Consider the following 22,134-nt stretch of genomic DNA (forward strand, 5'->3'; position numbering starts at 1 on the left):
CATGTGGTATATACAGATATTTCCCAAATGATAGAAACTCCCAGAGATGAGAGGAAGACTATCAGAATAAGCTAGAACAATAAAAACCTTAATACTCTTAGATGCAACCCAAAGCAGTTTTCCTCTTCTGCTTTCTTCTTTAAGATGACAAGCTCTTATTAAGAATTTGGTTCCAAAATTCAACCTCTAGGGTATATGGTACACATGCATATTCAGTCCAATTTATTTCAGTTATGATATTTAACCTATAACATGGAGAACACTGGTGTCCAAAATAATAAATATTAGACCATTCTAAAGATTAAAGATCATCAAAAATCAAATTATATTCAATATAGCTGACTTGTCAAGGTAGGAAAACACAGTAATATTTTTTATAAATATTTCATTTTGGATGCAAACAAAACAGGTTTCTGGTCCACTGTGACCTAACAAAACACTTAACGCGTGCCACTGATCCAAAACACAAAGCTTAATTAGGATTTCAGTGTATGTAAAGTAGTTGGTCTGTGGCATCAAGGGTAATAATCCAGAAAGACATAATTAGAAAAACACTGACGATAAATAGATACATGACAGTTGAAGTGGTCACATTTTTCTTGTAGTCATAAAATAGAAAAATTTGTATTTAAATTAAAAATTTTCACTGGGTACACATCTTCACATGTTAAACATTTGGATGGCCTAAGTCATCTCTTTTTTGCTGCTGGTTTAAAAAATATCTTATACTGATTTACTTAATAAAGTATTTCCTCCATTTATTTTAATAACTAAAATACATTTAAAAGGACCAAAAGATAACTAAAAGAAATTAAGGACAAAAACAGCTTTCAACACTGTGTGTGTCATGCAGGTAACAAATAGAAGAGCAAGTTCAAAGAGTCTGCCATGAAAATTGTTTTGCAACTTCATTTGTTGAGTGAACCTAAGGAATCACAAATGATGTCCTGAATGTGTGTGTGTCATAGATCCAAGTGAAGGAGCGTTTTCAAAACAAGGTTTTATCCTGAGAGTCTTTGGGGGATCATAATGCAGAAACACCACTGTTTTGAATAGGCTCCTGTCTTATGTATCTATTTGATGAGCTATTTCTGTGACCATTTTTTCAGGACTTTTCCTTCTATAAGATTCAGGAAGTGAGGAGAGAGCTTTTGTAACATTTTGTGACAATCTTTAGAGTGTGGTAAAGATTGAAGGTAAAAAATTGAAGATTAAGAAGTAAAGGTTAGTTTCAGTCCCCAGAAAAAAACAAACTGACTCTAGCACACATTAAGTTTTAATTTACTGAATTTTATTAATTTGCTTCTAGTGTGTGACAACAACGTCTACAACTCTCTTTGGCCTGTTTCCTTTCACTATTTATAAATCACGTGGTTACTCCAATCTCATGAAAACTAATATTATTACCAGATGCTAAATTCTTCCTTTTCTCCCATTTTAATGCAGGGACAGCCTGTTCTAGCCAGTTCAGAGCAGAGGGTGACCTGCGCCCACCCATCTGGAGTGGGTACTGTTGACAGCTGCCACTGTGTACAGAGGGTGTTCTCTATGTGTACACAGCACATGTGAGGCAGACAGCCAGTGAGCGAGACAGGAGGGAGGTTAAACTCTGGCAAAGGCATCTCCTACAAAAGTGAGATGAACACTACAGCCAATGGGTATTTAAGGACCAAAGAGAGAGTTTTAGACTCAATTCATTAATAATAAGTTTGGCTGCTAATTTGACAGTAATTTTGACTTAGATAGCCTTCTTAGTAGAGGCCAACTGGTAAGAAACAAACATGTGCTTTATTAAAAAAATTCATTGTACATTTCAATTCTAACAACTGTAATTGCCATTCTCTGGTTCTGACTCTGAGAATGGCTCTGTGGTCTACTTATGTAGGCTTCATAGACAGTCCAATTACTTTGAAAGAAATCGATGACTATTGACTAGTTTATGTCTGATGTAGCTTGTGGTGTTAAAGTTTAGGTATGATATCCTCCCAATATGTTCAGAATCTGCAAAAGAGAATCTAAATTAAAAAAAGAAATAGAAATTTTGCATTTACTACACAAATGGCATTTATGAATCTCTGGAGAGATAGTACACAGCTGGACAGTTCTTTCCTGGCTCATCAAGGCGTGAGTTTAGAGAAAGCAGCCATCACCCCTTCATCACTAACAGTGATTCTCTAAATGCAAGGTGGAAACCAACAACCTCCAGGGCTCACTCCTCTCTTCCCCACTAGCCCCACTCAAGCTACTGCTGGTCACCCCAGCCAGTGCCCTGCACCACACTCATGGGCCCCAAGGACACACTTCCATTATGTAGACAGGCGAGGGCTCAGCTCAAACAGGTGCCTATGTTCTCAAGGACTCAGCCCACCCAAAGTTCAAATGATGTTTTAGTAAAGGCAGCTTCTTTTAATGGGTTGGAAGGATGTGGTATGATGGTATTTCTCTTAAAATTAATAGGCTTGAAGAGATTACCTTTTTACCACAGATTAGTCTTAAGCAATTAGATGATATTAGTTTGCATACAAAAGCAGCAAGGGAGCTCATTTCTATTTGACTACATTTTCTAATAGAACCTACCGAACCAAATCAAAACAAAAATACAAACTGCATCCTGTTTACAGGAGTCACAATTTAACCTGTTGTTTTTGTTACTCAGGAGACTTTTCTTTTTTCAACACAGAAAAAGGAGTGTTTGGTAATTGGCTATTTATAATTCCTTAACAGAACCTTAACATTCTCAGCAGCATGTTATTGGAGACAGCTGAACAACATAAAATTCAGTATTATCAATAATATGATAATTCTCTTCAAGAATTCAGCCACATGTATCTCCTCTTGGGCAAGGAAATATGAATTTAATCTAAGCACAATCACAGAGATGACCCTTGCCCTTAGTGCAGGAAAATGTAAATTCATGTTTTATGTGGGCAGTATTCAAATGGTTTGCTAACTTTTTTCCTAATATAACTTTCTTACATTTATTAACAGGTATAACAAGGTTTATAAAAAGGGTTATATGCAGATGTTTACAAATATTATTTCATATTTGGCATTTTATGCATGTAAGTACTTTTATTTATATCTTCTGGCTGAGGAATGAGTCAAATTTGTTTCCATTTTTTTCCATGATATTTCTCATCACCTACTTAAATTTCGTGTGGTATCAGCATTCTTATTGCAATGGACTACAAAGTATAACTGTTTCTGCTAACAGTGTCTTTGCTACTTTTAATATAAAGCAGGGGTTTTAATGGAAATACCATAGTGTGATAAATTGAGGCAGTAATATAAAATGACACATGTGTAATGAGCATGTTATTCTAAAAACATATTTTAAAAAAAGTGAGTGTTATTTCCTCTTAATTAAGGTTGTAAACCTTTAGTGATGCTTACTTCTTCACTTCCTTTCAAATTGAAACGGTATTTTTTATTTATGGAGCTCCAAGCAAAGGACCCTGCAATTCTTAGTAGCAATTTCTGTGAGTTAATGCTTTCTCTTCCTGGTCCCTCAGAAAAAAACTAAGTAAGTTCTGACATAGACAGATGGACACCTCTGAAGGCTGTAGCAGTATCCAAGGGCTTCCGGACACGTTCCTTTTCAATCTAACACAGAAGAAGGAGCAGGACGAACGCAGCAGTTGGGGCGTCGAAAGTTCTGCAGCATGGACTGGAAAACGCTGTGCTGCCTGCCTTTGAGCTTTTTATTAGAAGAAGTATCTGAGGAGATGGACCTCCGGCTCTGGCCGCTTTGCGCTTTGATTAATTTCTCGTGTTCCCTGATTTGTCTTTGTAAATGGTTCTGTATGGCAATGCCCAGGGACTCCGGGTCCAGGGAAGCGCCGTATACCTCCCAGGTCATGCCCTGCTCGTCCCACACCACGTCCCGGACACGCTTGGACTGTTTCAACTGGAGCTTGGAGTCGGCACTCAGCTGCTTCTTCTTCTCTCCTGGAGTGAGTCCCACCTGGGCGGCAGCAGCCGTCACGTTTAACTTCTGCTCCTTGAGGAACTCGCTGACCCGGCTGGCCCGGCGGGGGCTGGCTTTGACGGAGCGAGAAGGGGTCCTTTTGCCAGAGCCGGGACTAGAGTCCCCAATGGCATCTGACGGCAGGCTTAGGCTGGCGGCTGTCTTGGTCTGTCTGTGTTCTTCCCCGGTGCCCTCCTGGCTCCTTCTAACTGGGGAGGGTGTAGGGCTGGCACCTGATGCCACGCCTCCACTTTCTTGAGATTTAGGATTGAGCAGTAGGCTTTTGGCCTCTGCCCTTGCCCTCACCTCCAGGATATCGATGCCAGGAGATTCCTGTTCTTTCATTATCTGAGGAGACGCAAGCTTCTTCTCTCTTGCATCCCCTTGATTCGTGAGATCCAAGCTCCTCGACTGGTCGGCTCTGCTGGCAGGGCCACAGGAGTCGGAGAGTTTGCAGTCGGGGTCTGGTTTGTGGCCATTCGTGGTTGCCACTGCAAACTCAGATGGCTTCATTTCACATTTCCCTATTCCGTGACCTGTTTCAACTTGACGTCCTGCGCTAAGAGAAATCTGGTCACTGGGGCTAGCTTTCAGGGAGGTAGAACTAGTACCCGAAAGCTGTCTAAAGGTAAGCTCTTGCCCCGCTAGGGTCATTCCTGCTGATTTCCCATCTTCTTTACACATCTCCTGAGCATCACTGGATGCCACATTGATGGCTGAGGTTTTAAGGACCTCTCCTGGTAGGCTCCCTGATTTACTTTCTCCTTGGAAAGCTGCAGAAACAGCTGCAGCTGTCTGGATGTGCACCGCTGGCATGAGGTCACGGCACTGACCCGCCTCCCGGGGGGCTAGGGTGTTCTGAGACAGCTCCAACGTGTGGCTCGCACTGCCGTGGCAAATGACACGCAGCTGGTCTTGTTCGAACCGCTCTGGACCAGGGGTTTCCTTTAAGAATGCAATGAGGATGCTGGGGCTGGTGGATGCTGATCTGCTCTCGACACTCGCCACTGCCTGCACCTCGGCATCTTGCTGAGCCCTGGGCAGGGCTTCCTTGATCTCATTTTCTGCTTGGCTGGTCATCGTACTTGCTTCTTTAAACCTTGACACTTGAGGCTGTGCTGCCAGCGACACCTTCTCTGGATCTGGAGGAAACATTGATCCGTTGCTAGGAAGGTGGGATGGTTGAGGAGTCACCGAAGTCATGGCCTGGGTGTCTGAGGTGGCGGCAGAGGGCGGTTTGTTCCCCAAACATCCATCTTCTCTTGTTGGAGAGCCATAGGACCTTGTCTGGGAAGCACAAATAACTTGCTGCCTTTCTGCTTCGGGTCCACCTACCGTAGCAGAGTTAGGACTGAACGCCCTGGCTGCTGTATCTTGCATTTGCACCATTCCCTGCATTATTTCTTGAGAAGGAATATCACAGGGCACTTGATCTTTGCCACAGATGACCCCCACCAGACAATTTGACTTCTCAGGTTGCCCTCCATCTGCAGTTCTCTGTGATTTCACCAGGGTATCTTCAGGTCCTGATGGGGGGCTGGCATTGGGCTGGTTGCCTGGGACAACCGGGTGGATGTGCTGATCGGCTGGCATTGTAAATGTTGCATGTATCAGATCCTTGCCTGCTGCGGAACACAGGGCTGGTGCTGTGGGCTCTCTGCCCCCTGACAGCTGAGTATTGCCAGGAGAGTTGAGTGTGGGAGATGCCTTCCCCACCTCACTGACAATGTCAGGAGAGGACATGGCTGGCTGCATGGGCACATGCTCACTGGCCTGCATCAGGGCCTTGGCAGCTGTCCTGGGGCTGAGGTCTGGCTCTGCAGGAGTGCTGGAAAGGCCATTGGTGTTCTCACACAGGATTTCTGGTAGAGGCTGGGACGAAGCAGCCTGTACCTCTCCCAGGTCCTCTTCGTCTCCAGAAGCTGCAATAAGGGATGTTTTGGCTGATCTCAGAGGGTCAGATACAGTCCCCATGGAATCTCTCTCCAGGAAAAACCTTGGAGCTCGCACCTGGACAGCACTCCTATAGGGAAGCAGCCGAAGCTCAAAGTGAAGATGCAATCACGGGTGATTCCTCTGAAGGACCAATCTGTGAATCAAGGAAACAGTACCATTAATACAGTATAGTATCTGAGGGTTGAAACTATACCAATTTGTCACTTGTATAGGATCTCACAAACACATGAAATCTTTTCTTTCCATAACTGTTGATATAAATACAGAGCTCGGGAAGAAAGATTATGGAAAAATTATTTTTAGTTATACAAGTATTATCTTGATATGTTAGTTTCTGCTTCATTCCACTGCTGTCTAGAAAATAGGCTTTTAACACATTAATACTTACATATGCACTTGATAACTACTTCAAGTCATTTGTGTAATCTGATTTACCAGATATCAGAAAATCCTATAAAGCAACTGTAATAAGTACTAAAATAAGAAATAAGCCTAAACAGATATGTAGACTAGATTATCTTGAAATAGGTCCAGATATAAAATGAGGATTTAATATATGACAAAAGAGGCATTTCAATTTAGTGACAAAAGGATGGATTATTTAATATAAGGGGCTGGCAAACTCTTTAGTCATCTGAAAGAAAAGAAAACTCTCTCGTATACCAATTCCAAAAATAAATCTTAGATAGACTCAGAGAGATTAAAGGTTAAAATATAAATATTTAAATAAAAAATTCTGTTAAGAAAATATAGGCTCATAAATATATCTAGGAGCAAGGTAGGTAGGTTTCTTTGGCAAGGCAGAAAATACACCCAGAATTATGAGAGAAAACATCACAGATGACTAAAAAAAATGACAAAACTTTTGCATAGCAAAAGATGACACAAACAGATACGATAGGTTTAAAAAAGTGTTTTCAACCCTAGAGGACAGGCAAATATATCTGAAATAGAGTAGAAATTCTTAAAAACTTATAAGGAGACAAAATAATCCATTGGAAAATGGATATGGAAGCACAGTTTATAAGGTAGGAAATCCAGTAGCCAACAACCTGATGAAAAGATGATCAAATTCATTTGTAATCAAAGAAATGCAAATAAAGAAACAATGAGATTTTACTCTATACCAACTGCACTTGCAAAAACTTTTAAAAAATGTAACACCATGGCCTGGGAAGACCTTGTGAAAGGAAGTATTTCTATTAATTGTATGTGCAAATGTGTATTGTTGCAGCTTTCTTAGGGAAGTAGTTCAGCTTTTAAAACTAAAAATACACATGTCCTTCACTCAGTGACCCTACCAATAGAAATAAAATACCAGCATATGTAGATAAATATACAAGTATGTTTATTAAAAAAGCTTTCCCTGGTAGCTCAGATGGTAAAGAATCCACCTGCAATGGAGGAGACTTGGGTTCAATCCCTGGCTTGGGAAGATCCCCTGGAGAAGGAAATGGCAACCCACTCTAGTATTCTTGCCTGTAAAATTATGTGGATAGAGGAGACTGATGAGCTACAGTCCATGAGATCACAGAGTTGGACACCACTGAGTGACTAACACATGCACACATGTTTATTGAAGAACTATTTGTAGAGGCAACAAACTCAAACTGGTCTCCTTAAATAGGTGGGAGAGGCAGAATAAATCATGATATAGCTCTACAGTAGACTGTTATACAACCATTAAAATAAATAGCTAATGAGGCTATAACTTTTCACTTGGGAGAAATTTCACCAAGGTATGGTTGAATGAGAAAAGCAAGGTACATAAAAGAATATATGTTTTCATTTCTGTAAAACAATGACCTAAAACTCTACATACATATGTGTTATGTGTGTGTTTGTGTATAATTATATAAATTCCAAAAATATACATAATGAGACATATTAGGTGGCAAATGGAGTGTTGTGACTTAGAAACAGGGAAAAAGAGATGCAGGTATCCAAAAGAGGGAAAATTTTGGATTTTAACAAGTATATCTGAATCTTTAAAAGTATATATGAAAATTTATTCATGTGTGTTTATGCATAAACATTTTTTTAGAAAGAATAACCGGATATGTGATGAAGACAAAGCAATGATTCAGAAATTAGCAGATGACTGTTTTAATATTACTTCTATCACTCACAGGTTCTATGACCTTATGGGAATCACTTAATCTTTCTGCACCCCAAATTAACTCATTGGCAAAATGAATTATATAATTTCTAAGGGCTCTTCCAGCTCCAAAGTTCAAAGATCCTACTTTTTGCATGTGATGGATAATAAATCAAATAAAACAATCATAACTCCAGCTTAGGCATCAAAGTAAGGCTAAGATCAATCTGGTTGGGCCCAGATTTTGAAAATACATACTTTTGTATTTTGGTTCAATGGTATTTGATTGCTCAATCATATGACATTTAACAATAAATCCAATTTATCTTTTTTCCCAAACAGCTCTTCCTTCTAACTTCATTATTCATATTGATGGGTTAAATATTTTCCCATCCTTGGTCTTGACTGCTTTCTGCTCATTCAAACCACTTCCACAGGTTTATGTTCCATTTCTTCCTTTCTAGAGTTTTCTGTTGCAGTCACTTGTTGTGCCCCAAGTTTATTTTCCCTCTGCCTCTTTGGCATCTGTCTTTATTATACCTTTAGTACTACTCTCTGACCTCCTCATCTTCAAAAAGCATACTTGTTCTTCAAAACCCCACTTAAACCCCATCCTTTCTGAAGGCTCCTAAGGCCTTTTAAGTCATAAAATCTCTCGCTCTTTTGAAAATTCTACAGCTATGGCCATCTGTGTTCTTTGTATTGTGCTTTTCATGTACTGTTGTTGCTTGTATAAATGTCTCATTTCTCCAAAAGTCCTTCAAGTCCCAGGAGGGAAGGGGTCAATCTTATTGATTCTTTTCTGTTCATTCCTCAGGACACAGTGCAGAGCCTTGTGCACAAAAAGGTGTTAATTGGTCCTAGTTCCCTCCAAAATGGCAATTATTAAGCCCTGCCAAACTTCAAAATATTAAGCAAATTTAAGCCATGACATGAAATAGTAATGAAAACACTATTTAAAAGAGTGCTATCTTTGGAAATAAAATAGTTGTATCTTATTTATGAGACTGGATTACATATCTGTAATCCAGGTTTAAATAATTAAAAACAAGTCCATTGGCCACCTCCTATAAAAAGTTAGAAGGTCAGAACATCTGGTTAGGGGACAGAACATCTTCTTGTTATATGGCGGGAGCCAAGAAGCCTGGCTTGCCAGAGAGGACTGTAAAATATGAACACCTCAGGGTCCAGCAACTGAAGGTTGGAAGACTTAGAAAAGATGATGGACTTCACTGAAATCTCAGAAGTCACCGAGTTGATCCCCATTTCTCACAGGGAGCTGATTATACTAGTTTACATTTAAAAGAACATTTTCTTTTTGTTTGGTTAGTAGCAGTTAAATTATCCATCAATTCAGGAAGAAAAGCCCAAATTGCTTGGTTAACACATGTAATGTGAAATCTCTTGATTAGTGAGTAGATAGGAAATCAACACTACTTGAAACATATTTGCCATTGTAATTGTCAGTGCATCTCCATAAGCCCTGGACAGACTGCTTAACCTCAAGAAACAATTCTCCTTTTGCTCCTTTCCTCTCCAACTAAATAGCAGAAATCTACAGTCTCTAATAGGTTACACAAATAGGTTATTTAACAAATGTAATTACTTGGTGGTTTAGAGTGAGGAGTAAGTCTTTAAAATCAGTAGGATTCCATTGTGATAAGATTTAATAACCTCTAAAAATGAGGTTATTAAATGAGCTGGCCCACATACTGAATAAATTCCTTCTGCTGGTCTGTCTGTGTGTGTTTCTTGCACAACTTTCCCTTCCATTTCCTTTCTCTCCTCCTCTCTCTCCTTTCCCTTTTTCTCTTCCCTTTGTTTCTCTATTGAAGAGATCATGCATAGAAATCCATATTTCTCTCTTCTGTTTCTCCGCCTCCCTCCTGCCCCACCCCCACCTCAGAACATATGCATTTGCAGAGACCACACAAGGTGGTGATGCGAAGGGCAGTCTTTCTAGAGGGCAGGGGCATTCCAGACTCCACACAACCCTTCCTCACCTAGCCTGCTTCTCTCCTTTGCATAATTTACCCTGGCTTCTATGGACAGGTAAATTTGAGAGCTTTGTTTTAAGAGCTCTGACACAGTAGACTTCCCAACCTTCTCAGTCTTCTGAGGACAGTCTGGCATTGTGTTTAAGAACATGAACCCAGGGGCCAGACCCCCTGGGTTCCACCACATATCAGTTCCACCACGTAGCTCTAGCTTTGTGTGCTTGGGCAAGTAATTTAACATCTCAGGGCCCCCGTGTAATCCATAAATTGAGGCTAATATTAATAATACAGCCTCACTGAGCTGTTGTGAGGAACAGACTTAGCTCTTAAAACAAGTAATGTCTTGGCTCATGTTAAGCACCAAAGAAGTGTTAGCCTCTTTTAAAAAACCTCATATTTAAACTTTGATCTGGGGCTTCCCAGGCGGCACTAGTGGTTAGGAACCCGTCTGCCAATGCAGGAGACATAAGAGACATGGGTTCGGGAAGATGTCCTGGAGGAGGGCATGGCAACCCACTCCAATATTCTTGCCTGGAGAATCCCATGGAAAGAGGAGCCTGGTGGGCTACAGTCCATCGGGTCACATAGCGTTGGACACAACTGACGTGACTAAGTATGCATGGAAACTTTGATCTATGTAAAAGAAAAGTTTATTCTGATGCTTGTTAAAATGATAAGGAAGACTTCATTCAGGCTATTGCAATAGGGGTAAAGCCCATGGCAGGAGGAAAGAAAGACTGTGTTCAACTCCAAATACACAAAAATGTATAGGGATTTATAACCAAGGAGTAGGTTTGTGTGTGAATGGGGGTGGGGTGGGGGCAGGTCAGTGGATGGAAAATGATTAATAAGAGTCATCAAGGGTAGGGGGACTGTTGCTGAAGGCAACAATCTTCAAATTAAGCGTTCAAAAAACTAAGATCATCGCATCTGGTCCCATTACTTCATGGAAAATAGATGGGGAAACAATAGAAACAGTGACAGACTTTATTTTCTTGGGCTCCAAAATCAATGCGGACGGTAACTGTAGCCATGAAATTAAAAGACGCTTGCTCCTTGGAAGAAAAGCTATGACAGACCTAGACAGCATATAAAAAAGCAGACATCACTTTGCTGACAAAGGTCCATATAGTCAAAGCTGTGGTTTTTCCCGAAGTCATGTATGGATGTGAAAGATGGACCATAAAGAAAGCTGATCAGTCCTGAGTGTTCCTTGGAAGGGCTGATGTTGAAGCTGAAACTCCAATACTTTGGCCACCTGATGCACAGAGATGACTCACTGGAAAAGACCCTGATGCTGGGCAAGACTGAGTGCAGGAGGAGAAGGGGGCAACAGAGGATGAGATGGTTGGATGGCATCACCGACTCGATGGACATGAGTCTGAGCAAACTTCCGGGAGATAGTGAAGGACAGGGAAGCCTGGCGTGCTGCAGTTCATGGGATCCGCAAAGAGTCAGACACGACTTAGTGACTGAACAACAACAAATTGAGAACGACCAGATATCATGTGGGGGGAATATTCTCTCTAAATTGGCTTAGCAGAATTGCTAAAACTGGACTCTGCAAAGTCAGACAGGGAAGCCCAAGACTGAGATCTAATTAAGAAATGGGCTCACAGGGGCCCAACTTAAGGTTAGTAAAGGAAGGAGTCTTTATCATGTCATCTCATTAGCAGCAGCAAATAAGAATTTTCTTACAAGACTCTCTGGAACATTATGACTTCTTTCTGAATTGGGCATGAATTCCACAGAAGCTGAGGGTATCATTAAGTCAGTTTGTTTTTAAGTCTGATGGAGAACTGGACTTTTGAGAGCAGGTCCCTTTGGCGCTTTTGCCTTTAAAATTGTGAACAAAGACTTAAAGCCTAGTTCCAGCAATGCAGCAAGCCTGCAGGGTAAACACTACTGACTTTTTACAGGGAAGGTAACTCAGGCCCCGAGATTGACTCGAGGCCAATCTAATCCCTGTTGAATTGAATTCTTATGAATGGTAATGCCTGGGCCCCTTCTATGCTTCTTCCTTATTATCTCTAACTCTGAAAAGAAAATGTAAAAAAAGAGGGGAAAGAAAAGTATCTTCAGAGGAGAGGGAAGTTTCTTTCTGTAAGTGGTTTGCAACTTAGCAGCAGCTTGGATGGTACTAACACCGACTATAATGGCATTCGTAACTGGTCACTTTATGAAAAGCTTGACTTGTTGAAAGCTGACACCGCCACTGCTCATTCTGAAAATAGTGGGTTCCACTACTCAGCCACGCTGCCTATTTTCATAACAGACACCCACGCTTAATAAGACGGGCAGCAGGGAATCGCAGCCCTTTGTGACTTGCTCCAAAACCGCTCTGGTGGGAAGAGCATTAGATGCAAAGAATGGGGAGAGGCTTGGCAGTCCTGGGCCAGCAAGATGTGACAATCCTGTGGCAGCAATGACCTTTGCCCACTTAACAACGTCTACGCTGCTAGAACAAGGGCTCCGGGATGTCATCAGATCTCTTTAGTGACATTAGGAAAGTGTTACAGGGACCCCGGTGTCCCTGTTTACACTCATCTGACAGCAGCCGTCAGATGGATGATCACAAAGACCCTCCGAGAACAGTGGGGTGAGAGATAAGAGACTGTTAATCCTCAAAAAAAGGATAAAGAAAAAATATCATCTGGCTTCCTATTCAATCCGATTTTATTTGCTCCCTTTACTTGGAACCTTTGCCTAGATCATTTGCATTCTGAACCCAGCAGATCCTGCCAGTGCACAGCTTTAAGGGGAGGTGATTCAGTCCCAGGAAAACACCCACAGGCTAGGAAAAGCAGTTGCTTCTTCTTTCTTTAAAAAATCATACCCTCACACTAATAGCTGCCTCAAATGCACTCTTCAAAGATATCAGCTGGAAAACTGGTTCTTCCCTTGGAACTGCATCTAAAGTGAATCAGAAGGCTCAAGAGACAGGCAGTCCCTGCTTTGTGCCAACACCAGTGTCCCAGACTTTTGGTTAAAATGATCATTTTAATAAAGGCACATGAGAAATGGGCTGCATCCCTTCCCTATTCAGCTTTTCTTTTGTTCCACAGTGTTTCAGAAAAACAAATGCATGGCTTGTGATCTCATTGAATTCAATGGTAAGCAGGGCTGGACAAAAAGAGGTAAAAATGGGCTTTAAAAAGCATGAAGACCCCAAATATACCCTTCCTTTTTGTCAAATATGATTTGAAAAGATGACTTCTAAGTTCACAACTGATTAGAAGTACACAGTACAGCAAGCACTCCCTTACTGTTCTCTATATTCCAAACACTGTTCTTTATGTGAATTTATTTGACCCTCAGAACAACTCCAGGTGGATGGTCCTACTCTGAGTTCCATGTTGCAGAACTAGAAGCTGAGGCAAGGTCATGCAAGCAAGCAGTGAGAGAGAACAGATTTAAATCCAGACCATATGGCTCCAGAGTCCAAGTTGTTAACCAATTTTACACAGGAGAGAGATGGGCATTTCTTCTAGAGGCAAGCTCAATGACCTGGGCAAGAAAGAAGCAGAGTCAGACAATGAAAGAAACAAGAGAAAACTCAGAAAAAATAGCCTTGAAACCATTTACTAGCTCAGGCTAAGAGAGGTAGACTAGGCAACACAGAAATTCCTGCTCTTCATAATAATTTATCCAATTTGAATGCATTAAGGGTCACAGAGTTTTCAGAGAAGTTGGTGAAAACTATGTACTCATTCTAGAAACGCATATATGCACACACACATACGTGTATGTAGATAATTTTAGGAAATTCACATCTGGAAAACTTTCTAAGACTGCATGTTAATATCCTTTTGTCTGAGGCCTTGGAAAAATGTCACAAAATGGAATTTACCTGCCTCAGGGTTGTTATAGAGCTTAAATAAGTTAAACATTCTGCTGGTTCTTGGAAAATAACAGATACACAATCAGGAATTATTATTATTTAAAAATATTATTTTGGAGTCATTTACCTAAGAAGGTAGAAACCATGCAATCTATTTCTAGAAAGCCAACTTAAACGTCCCAATACTTAAATAAGTTTGCAATATGTTCTCCCAAACCCCTGACCAAACACCAGCATTTGAAGAGGAAAGTTTTAGCTAACTTGAAAATAAACACAATAGTGAGCTCTATTCTTTTTAGATCATGTAGGAAATGTGACCTTTTCGGTTTTTTTCTCAGCAAAGTCAAGACTCAAGCTTTAGTAACCTTCAAAAATTAACCCCTCAGTAGCTCCACTGTCCTACCTGTGGAGATAAATATCTAAAGTTACCTAAGATCATTTCTATAAATATCCAAGATATCTAAGTATCTAAGGTATCTAAATATCAAAGTTGCTGTTTCAAAAACGTCTTAAAAATATTGAAACTTGAACTGTTCTAGGGAAGAATGATTAAACATTTCTTTTGCTTTTTTTTTTTAACCTTTCCTAATCCAGCTCTTATCATTTACTCTGCTTGATTTATAGATATTTGAATCTGAATGTTTTCTCTCCCAACTCAGCTTTGAAGGTCTTCAGTTGTAAGCTTAATTGGAAAGAGAAGGCAACAGGATCTCAGGGCTAAAAGGTAGATAAACAACAAGCTGTGGAAATAAACCCAGCAGTCAGTATTTGCATGGTTTTTTTTTTTGCATTTGCATTTTAAATTGCTGTGTTAGACAGGATCAAAGCTGCCTCGCAGCCCAATTTTTTCCAAGATCCATTAGCGCCACGGAGCGTTACAAACAAGGATTCTTGTCTTTGCTTCGTTTGACCTTGCAGGCCTGCTGCGACCCTTCCCCCACCCACACAAGTGCGTCTCATTAAAACCTGGCCTCTGGCTCCACCCACTTGCCGTCTGGCCACTTGCCTCCCCAGGTGTGGCAGCCCTGGAGGGGGCTGCTGACCGGAGACCGCCACTAGCAGCCAGCGGTAGGAAAGCTTACTAGTGATTTTGGCCATTTAGTTCAAGTCACAGCGGGGCCTTTAATCGGACAATGAAAAGTGTCTGATGGCAGGATTTGTGGTGACCAGACACAGATGTGAAAAGAGAGCTCTTCCCCAACCGTGAGGGCTCTTCTCAATGCCAGTGGATTTGAGGTTCTTGCTTACCTGGGAAAGAATTCCGAGAGGAACTTATAGGTACGAAGTGGATTTATTTAGAGAAAAATACGCTCCACAGGCGGAGTGTGGGCCACTTCAGAAGGAGAGAGAATGTGAGAGTGCTTGAGAGTGCCAGAGAAAGAGAGGGACAGAGAGAGAGAGACAGAGAAAGAGAGAAATTCAGAATATAGCGTGGTTAGTTTTTATGGGCTGAGTAATTTCATAGGGTAAGAAGTGAGAGGACTGTACCAGTTCTTTTGGGGACGGGGCAGGGATTTCTAGGAACTCGGCCACCGCCCACTTCTTGGCCTTTTCTGTTCCGCCTCAGAACTGTCATGGCGCTGGTGGGTATGCCATTTACATGCTAATATATTACAGTGAGCCTGTGATGAAACTCAAGTTTTACTGCAAGTCTAATCTTCCGCCATCTTGGACCTAGTTGGTTCTAACCTGTCTTTGTCATGGCCATGTCGTTCTTTCAAAGGTCACGCCCCGCTCCCTTTCCTCCTGTTTCATCCTCTCCTAGAGAACAAGGTGGGGAGGAGGGAGAAAGCCAAGTGAGGAAGCCGATGGATCCCTCGCGGCACAGACCTTCTGCTGTTGACCTGCATGTCTGGGAGAGTCTGGAATACTCTGCTCTTTTTTTTTTTTTCTTTAAATGGTTAGTCCTTATTTATTTTTGGCTGCACTGCATGCAAGGTCTTAGTTCCCTGACCAGGGACCGAATCCGTGCCCCCTTCAGTGGAAGCACAGAGCCCTAACCATAGGACTTTGAGAGAATTCCCATGGGTGTCCGCTCTTGAGAAGGAGTAGTTTCCTTGTTGAGGTCATAATCTTCTTTGGGTGAGGTCTGAGTTGTGATCAGCGAAAAAGACGAACCAACCTGTCACTCTCCTGCTTTATAGTCTGTAAAGTCCTAAGTTAGGCCTCACTGAGGTCCTTAAAAATTTTGATTTGGCCCTTCAGAAGATTTCAGTCCATTTGAGGAGACAAGACAGATTCAATCCAAAGCTATAAATGAGCAAGCTAGTCTATAATTAAGTGATTAATGATGTAATAAACCAGAGTTTATAGAAGTTTAAGTCAGGGGAGGGGCCCATACTTCTTATTCAGCTGACACTTCCTGGTACAATTCCTCTGCTAGAAGAACTTACTTGTATAAGTCTGAAGAAAACTGAAAGTAAGAGAAAGTGAGCAAGTACGAGTAAAAAAATAAATATATAAAATAAATCACACTTTAAGTCACAATGAGACAACTAGAAAGTACTTTTACATCCATTCACTCATTTAATAAACTGAGTACCTTCTTGATGCTGGATATTCAGATATAAATAAGATACATTCATCTTTTTTGAGGAGCTCACAGTTCCTGTAAATCATTAATTTCAATACAACATAAGTGTTGGAAAAGAAACAAAAGCAAATGTACTATGAAAGCGCAGAGGTCTCATCATTTCATTTGGTTACAGAGTTGAGGAGCTGCAGTTTTATAAGATTTATTTAATACAATCGGGAGGATGTAGACATTGATCTATGGTAGGTGTTCTTACTCTGCACTACTGATGTTTTGGACCAGATAACCCTTTGTGGGGAGGGACAGAGGAATGATGGTCCTGTGCCTGTACCCTAGCAGCACCTCCACCTCCTTTTGGTGATAATAAAAAATGTCTCCAGACATTGCCAAATGTCTGCTGGGAGGCAAAACTGTCCCCAGTTGAGAACCACTGATCTAGGAGACAAATGTATCCACTTGGATAGAAAGCAGCATCTTCAGAATGAAGTGGATGTGACATGAGTGGATGTGACAGCCTTTGAATTTACTCCAGGTACATATGAATTAATGATAGAGTTTTCTGCTCTCAAGTCAAACATAGTGTTCTTCGTATTCTATCAGAATGCAAATTTTTTTTGAGAATGCAAATTAATACAACTGTTTTTGGCACTATTTATCAAAGATACAAGGTCAAATACACTTTGACTCAACAATTTCACCTTAGGTACTTATGAGTAAAATACATGTACTAATTGATATATATACAAGGTTAGTCACTGCATGAAATAGCAAAAGATTAGAAGCAATCTAAATATCCATTAATAGGGAGCAGGTTAGTTACAAAATTTATGGCACGTCCATATAAGTTCAACTAGGTGAAAGTTGCACAGTCATGTCCAACTCTTTGTGACCCCATGGACTATATAGTCCATGGAATTCGCCAGGCCAGAATACTGGAGCGGGTAGCCTTTCCTTTCTCCAGGGAATCTTCCCAACCCAGGGATCGAACCCAGGTCTCCTGCATTATGGGAGGATTCTTTACTAGCTGAGCCACAAGGGAAGCCCAAGAATACTGGAGTGGGTAGCCTATCCCTTCTCCAGTGGATCTTCCCAACCCAGGAATCAAATTGGGGTCTCCTGCATTGCAGGCAGATTCTTTGCTATATAAGCAGTCAGATTTAATAATGAGGAAACTTTGATATATTGATATGGAATAGTCCAAAACATATTATTAGGTAAAACAACAAGTAAGACAAAAACATAATGATAGTTAAAAAAAAAATCCCTAAGATACAGAGCAGTATGTTTCCAATGCTACTAGCTATATTAGAAAGGGAAAAATGAGTATCTTTTGCTTGTGTATACATAAAATATCTCTGCAAGGATAAGTAAGAAATTGTTTTCAGAGGAGGGGAACTGGATGTCTGGGGGAATAGGATGGGTGGAAGACTTCATTCATATTCTTTGGTACTTTTTAAATTTTAAGTTATATGAGAGAATGAGTGAAGTTGCTCAGTCGTGTCCGACTCTTTGCGACCCCATGGACTGTAGCCTACTATGCTCCTCTGTCCATGGACTTCTCCAGGCAAGAGTACTGGAGTGGGTTGCCATTTCCTTCTCCAGAGGATCTTCCCAACCCAGGGATTGAACCTGGGTCCTCCCGCATTGTAGGCAGATGATTTACCATCTGAGCCACCAGGGAAGTCCTAAAGTTATATTAAAAAAATAATTAAAAAATTAAAAGCTCATGCTCCCCTCCTAGGCAAAACTGAGAAAATCTGCACCCTGAATCTTTTCTATCAGTGTTGATGCATTTGTGCTGATCTATCCTTCCACACTCTTTCCATCTACTCTTTGTTCTGTAAGGAGATCAGTCTGGAATGCAACCAGTTAAAAAGAAACCATAATTTCCTTATCCATCTTGGTTATCTACAAGCTCCAAGCTAGGCGATAAAATTATTTTTCAAAGTCAACAGCTGAGAAATGCTTTTTAAAGCGATGTCTGTTGGGCCACAAAATAAAGTTTACTTAAGTTTCTTTTCCCAGACTCTCTGACTCCTGTTTATCAGTTGTTTTCCTTTTTTTCCCTCCCTCCTTTCCTATTCCTGGTAGCTTGAGCAGTTGGTCCTCAAGTCATATATACTTCAAACAATAAATCCAAGAATGGCCTAAAGCCAGACTCTGGGAAACTGGGTCAAAACATCAATGAGAATGATTTAAAAAAATTATTTTGTTTATATTTTGAGAATTGACTAAATATTAAGATATAAACTTTAGAAAACATATTTTAACTGCCAGTTATCAAATCCACCTCTTTTGTCTCTACTAGGCTTAACTGAATTTATCATGTCTCACAACAGAGCAGTACCATACTACTTGGTCTCATTTAGCCAATTCTGAAAACGTACCCTGCACTTGCTGCTCGTGTTATCTTCCTAAAACAAACATACACTATGTCACTTCTCTGTGCAAAACAATTTTAATGGTTCTCCATTACCTATAAAATAAGATACATGCTCCTTAGCACAGTTTAAAAAATGTCCTTCACTATCTGATCCAGTTGTCTTTTAATAGTGACATCCTCTCTCATCATCTGTCAGACCTTGTATGTTGCTTACTCTTCTTTCAACAAGCTTCAAAGAGGGTTATTATCTTTATTTTACAGATGAGAAAATTGGCTCAAAGAAATCCAGCTCACCAAAGTTGCAAATTCAGTAAGTGGCATAGTTGGAATTCAAATCCTGGTGAGTCTGCCTCCAAAAGCACAAAATCAAAGGTAAAAATGAATTCATGATGTATGCATATTAAAGACAGCAAGAGGGGTAAACATGCAAAGCTTTTTGGAATGATAATGTGTCCCTAGGACCTTTTCTGACTACATCAACCCAAACCAGTTGTCCCATCTCTCATCTCCTGTAGTTAACTGTTCATTGTTGTACCAATGGCACTTTTTACCTCATCTTTTGTTCTCCAGGCAGAGGGCACAACTAGTACAAAGGTGGGAACTTGCAGGTAAGAGTGAAGAGCTCAGCATGGCAGCTGGAGCTGAGTAGGAGGGCAGGGGAGTGAAATCAGGTGAAGGGACAGCACAAGGCTTCTAAATGTCTTTGCTCAGGTATTGTCTTCCCAATGAGGTTCTCCAAACCAGCCTATTATTAAATCGCCAATCTCTGACTTCCACTCTCTGTTACTTCTGAAGTCCTACTAAGCTTATGTATAATTCTACTTCTGGGAAGTAAGCCTAAAGAAGTAAACAAAACAACGTGCAAGTGTTGGTGAACAATGACATTCATTGGAGGGTTAGTCAGCAGAAGCTCTCTAAATAACCTCCATCCAGCTAAAGAGCTTTCCATTCTCAATGTAGGCTTTACTGGTGAGAATCATGACTCATGGAACCTTCACAGAAGGTAGCCCCTTCTCTGGTGGTCCTGCCCAATTCTGAGTCTATCACTTACATTGTATTAAAACCAAGAGTCAGTGGCTCTTCCTAAACTTGCTCGTGTCAATTGTTTGTGCTCTCACCACCACAGCATTTGACTACTGTATTGCATAAAAAAGGATAAAACTTGATGACAAAAGTGTTTTTGTTTCTTGGAAACCAAGGTGAATGCTTTGGTAAGACTTGACAAAGGTAGGTCATTAAAAAAAAAAAAAGGAGCGATCAAATTAGGAATAGGTAAGATGGCTATAAAAGGGGAAAATAACAACATTTAATATTCTTATTCTTAATTAGAAATCCTTTGCTTTACTCGAATAAAACTGAAGTAGAAAAGTATCAAAGAGTCCATTATGAGTTTATATAAGAACAAGGATACAAAACTCTAACTAATGGTTCCATCTGCCCTGTACCGAAAGGCCAGTGAATGATGAAAATTCAAATGTTTTATATTGGAAGGAAAATCATAGGAATATACGTATCATTTCATAATTTCTTATTTTCTCTAGTTTTAATCAATTATATCAATAAGTTGTGATGCTATAGGCTGTAAGAAATTTATATCTAATGTAATATGTAGAGAAAACACATATGCAGAAAAAATATTAGAAGGAAATATAGAAAATATTAGTGTGTCGATATATGGTAGTTTTATGGGTGATTTTAAAAATTTTATTCTTTTGTACTTTTAAAACCCTGTAAACATAGTCTTATTTCCACTGTGTAAAACTTAGTAAAAAATGTAAAGAAGAATAAGAATGGAGAAATATTATTACTGCCAAGTCAAGCTCCAGAACCCTGAGGTTTCCTATTTTATAACCCAGGTTAAAACTCTGGGTTCCCCATTGCTAAGAGTATCAGTAAGACTGATGTTTTTCTCTAACATTGCACTTTCAGATCTTATTTTCTCTCGATCCACTCTGGATTTTCAGATATTACACCAGCTCTTTACTTTGTCTAACTAAATCAGTTCTGCCTTCTAGTCCTAAGTATACAATGAGATGCCACTGGATACCTGAGAAGAAATCTGGGGTTAAACCTTGCTGCTTTAGAAGGTTTACAATCACCCTGATGTTTCTGGTTCAACAGCATTAACATGCCTTTTCTAGGAGTTACTTATCACCGCTCCTCATCAGCCCTTGGCATTCTTTCCTTTCTGGGCTCCAGTCAGTCTCTAGCTTCTGGTTTAAGCCACTGAAGAGGCACAGTCATTTCTCTCTCTTACTGCTTGTTTTAAGACATATTATGTCCTCTTTTTGTTTGTTAATATCTTTAAGTTCTACATGAATTTCAGTCTGCCCTTGAATGATAAGAGAAGATTTCAACTGTAGTGGGGAAGAATTCAGAAGAATCCACAAAAAGAAGACACAGACATGGGGAAAATACACTAGTTGTTCAAGGAAGAGTAGGTTGTCCTGAAAATTCAAATATAGTGTACTCATATGCAGGAGTATCACTAAAAATGTTTACCAGTTAGTACATGCCTAGGTATGCCTGACTTATCGGATGCAAGGCTATGTATAAAACAACCAATACTGGTATGTAGTTACATAAAAATGGCTATGGGGAGCTAAAAGCTGATACCATAGATCAGGTGAGACTGGAAAGCCTTTATTGGCTTTGTTAACAAATTTGGGTTTCTTCAGTGGGCAGTAGGAAGCTACTAGAGCTTTTCCAACAGGCCAATGAGACAATTAGAAAGTTTACAAATGAAGCGGATTTCAAATTACACTGACCAGTAGAAAAGAATCCAGTGAGGGAGATCAGTTACAAGGCTACTGCCACCTAAAAAGGTAGAGAGAGTCCATCAATGTTGTTAATATAAAGAATATAAAGAGAAAAGAGATACAAAAACTATGGCAGAGGTGCCATGTGGGAGGGAAGCAAGGCTAGGGAGGAATCAAAGATGATTCCAAGATTTCAAATCAGAGCGACTGGGAGGATGTTGGGAAGGTTGACAAAATGATTAAAGAATAGAGAACCACATGTACACATAGCTATATTTAAAATGGATAATCAACAAGAACCTACTGTATAACACAGGGAACTCCGTTCGATATTATGTAACAACCTAAATGAGAAAAGAATTTGAAAAAGAATAGATCCATGTATATGTATAACTGAGTCACTTTGCTGTATATCTGAAACTATGACAGCATTGTTTATCACCTACATTCCAGTATAAAATAAAAAGTTTTTAAAAAATAAAGAAGCTCTAGCCTAAAAAAAAAACAAAAAAACTGAATAGGGACCAAAGCTGGACTGGAAGACTTTTAATGGGTGTCTGTGTGAAAGTTGGCAAATGGCATGAATGGGGTTACTCCTCT

General features: G+C 40.2%; 1 protein-coding gene and 1 long non-coding RNA gene across 3 annotated transcripts in view; one reads left to right on the forward strand and one right to left on the reverse strand.

Annotated features, from left to right (window-relative positions):
• Positions 1–1,269: 1,269 nt before the first annotated feature.
• GPRIN3 (GPRIN family member 3) overlaps positions 1,270–22,134 on the reverse strand; it is a 75,978-nt gene continuing 55,113 nt past the window's right edge. For both annotated transcript variants that reach the window (XM_081594516.1, XM_081594505.1), the window contains exon 2: positions 1,270–6,056. In XM_081594516.1, coding sequence (XP_081450642.1) covers positions 3,599–5,941 — 2,343 coding nt within the window. In that variant the 5' untranslated portion in view covers positions 5,942–6,056 and the 3' untranslated portion in view covers positions 1,270–3,598. The remainder of the gene's footprint in view (positions 6,057–22,134) is intronic.
• Positions 14,845–21,649, forward strand: LOC145546750 (uncharacterized). Its single transcript, XR_014083196.1, has 2 exons — positions 14,845–15,137; positions 19,037–21,649. It is a non-coding gene; the product is annotated as an uncharacterized LOC145546750 (long non-coding RNA).

The sequence above is a fragment of the Giraffa tippelskirchi genome, chromosome 1 (genome assembly GCF_054371585.1).
Source record: "Giraffa tippelskirchi isolate mGirTip1 chromosome 1, T2T-mGirTip1v1.2.pri, whole genome shotgun sequence".
Taxonomy (NCBI): Eukaryota; Metazoa; Chordata; class Mammalia; order Artiodactyla; family Giraffidae; genus Giraffa; species Giraffa tippelskirchi.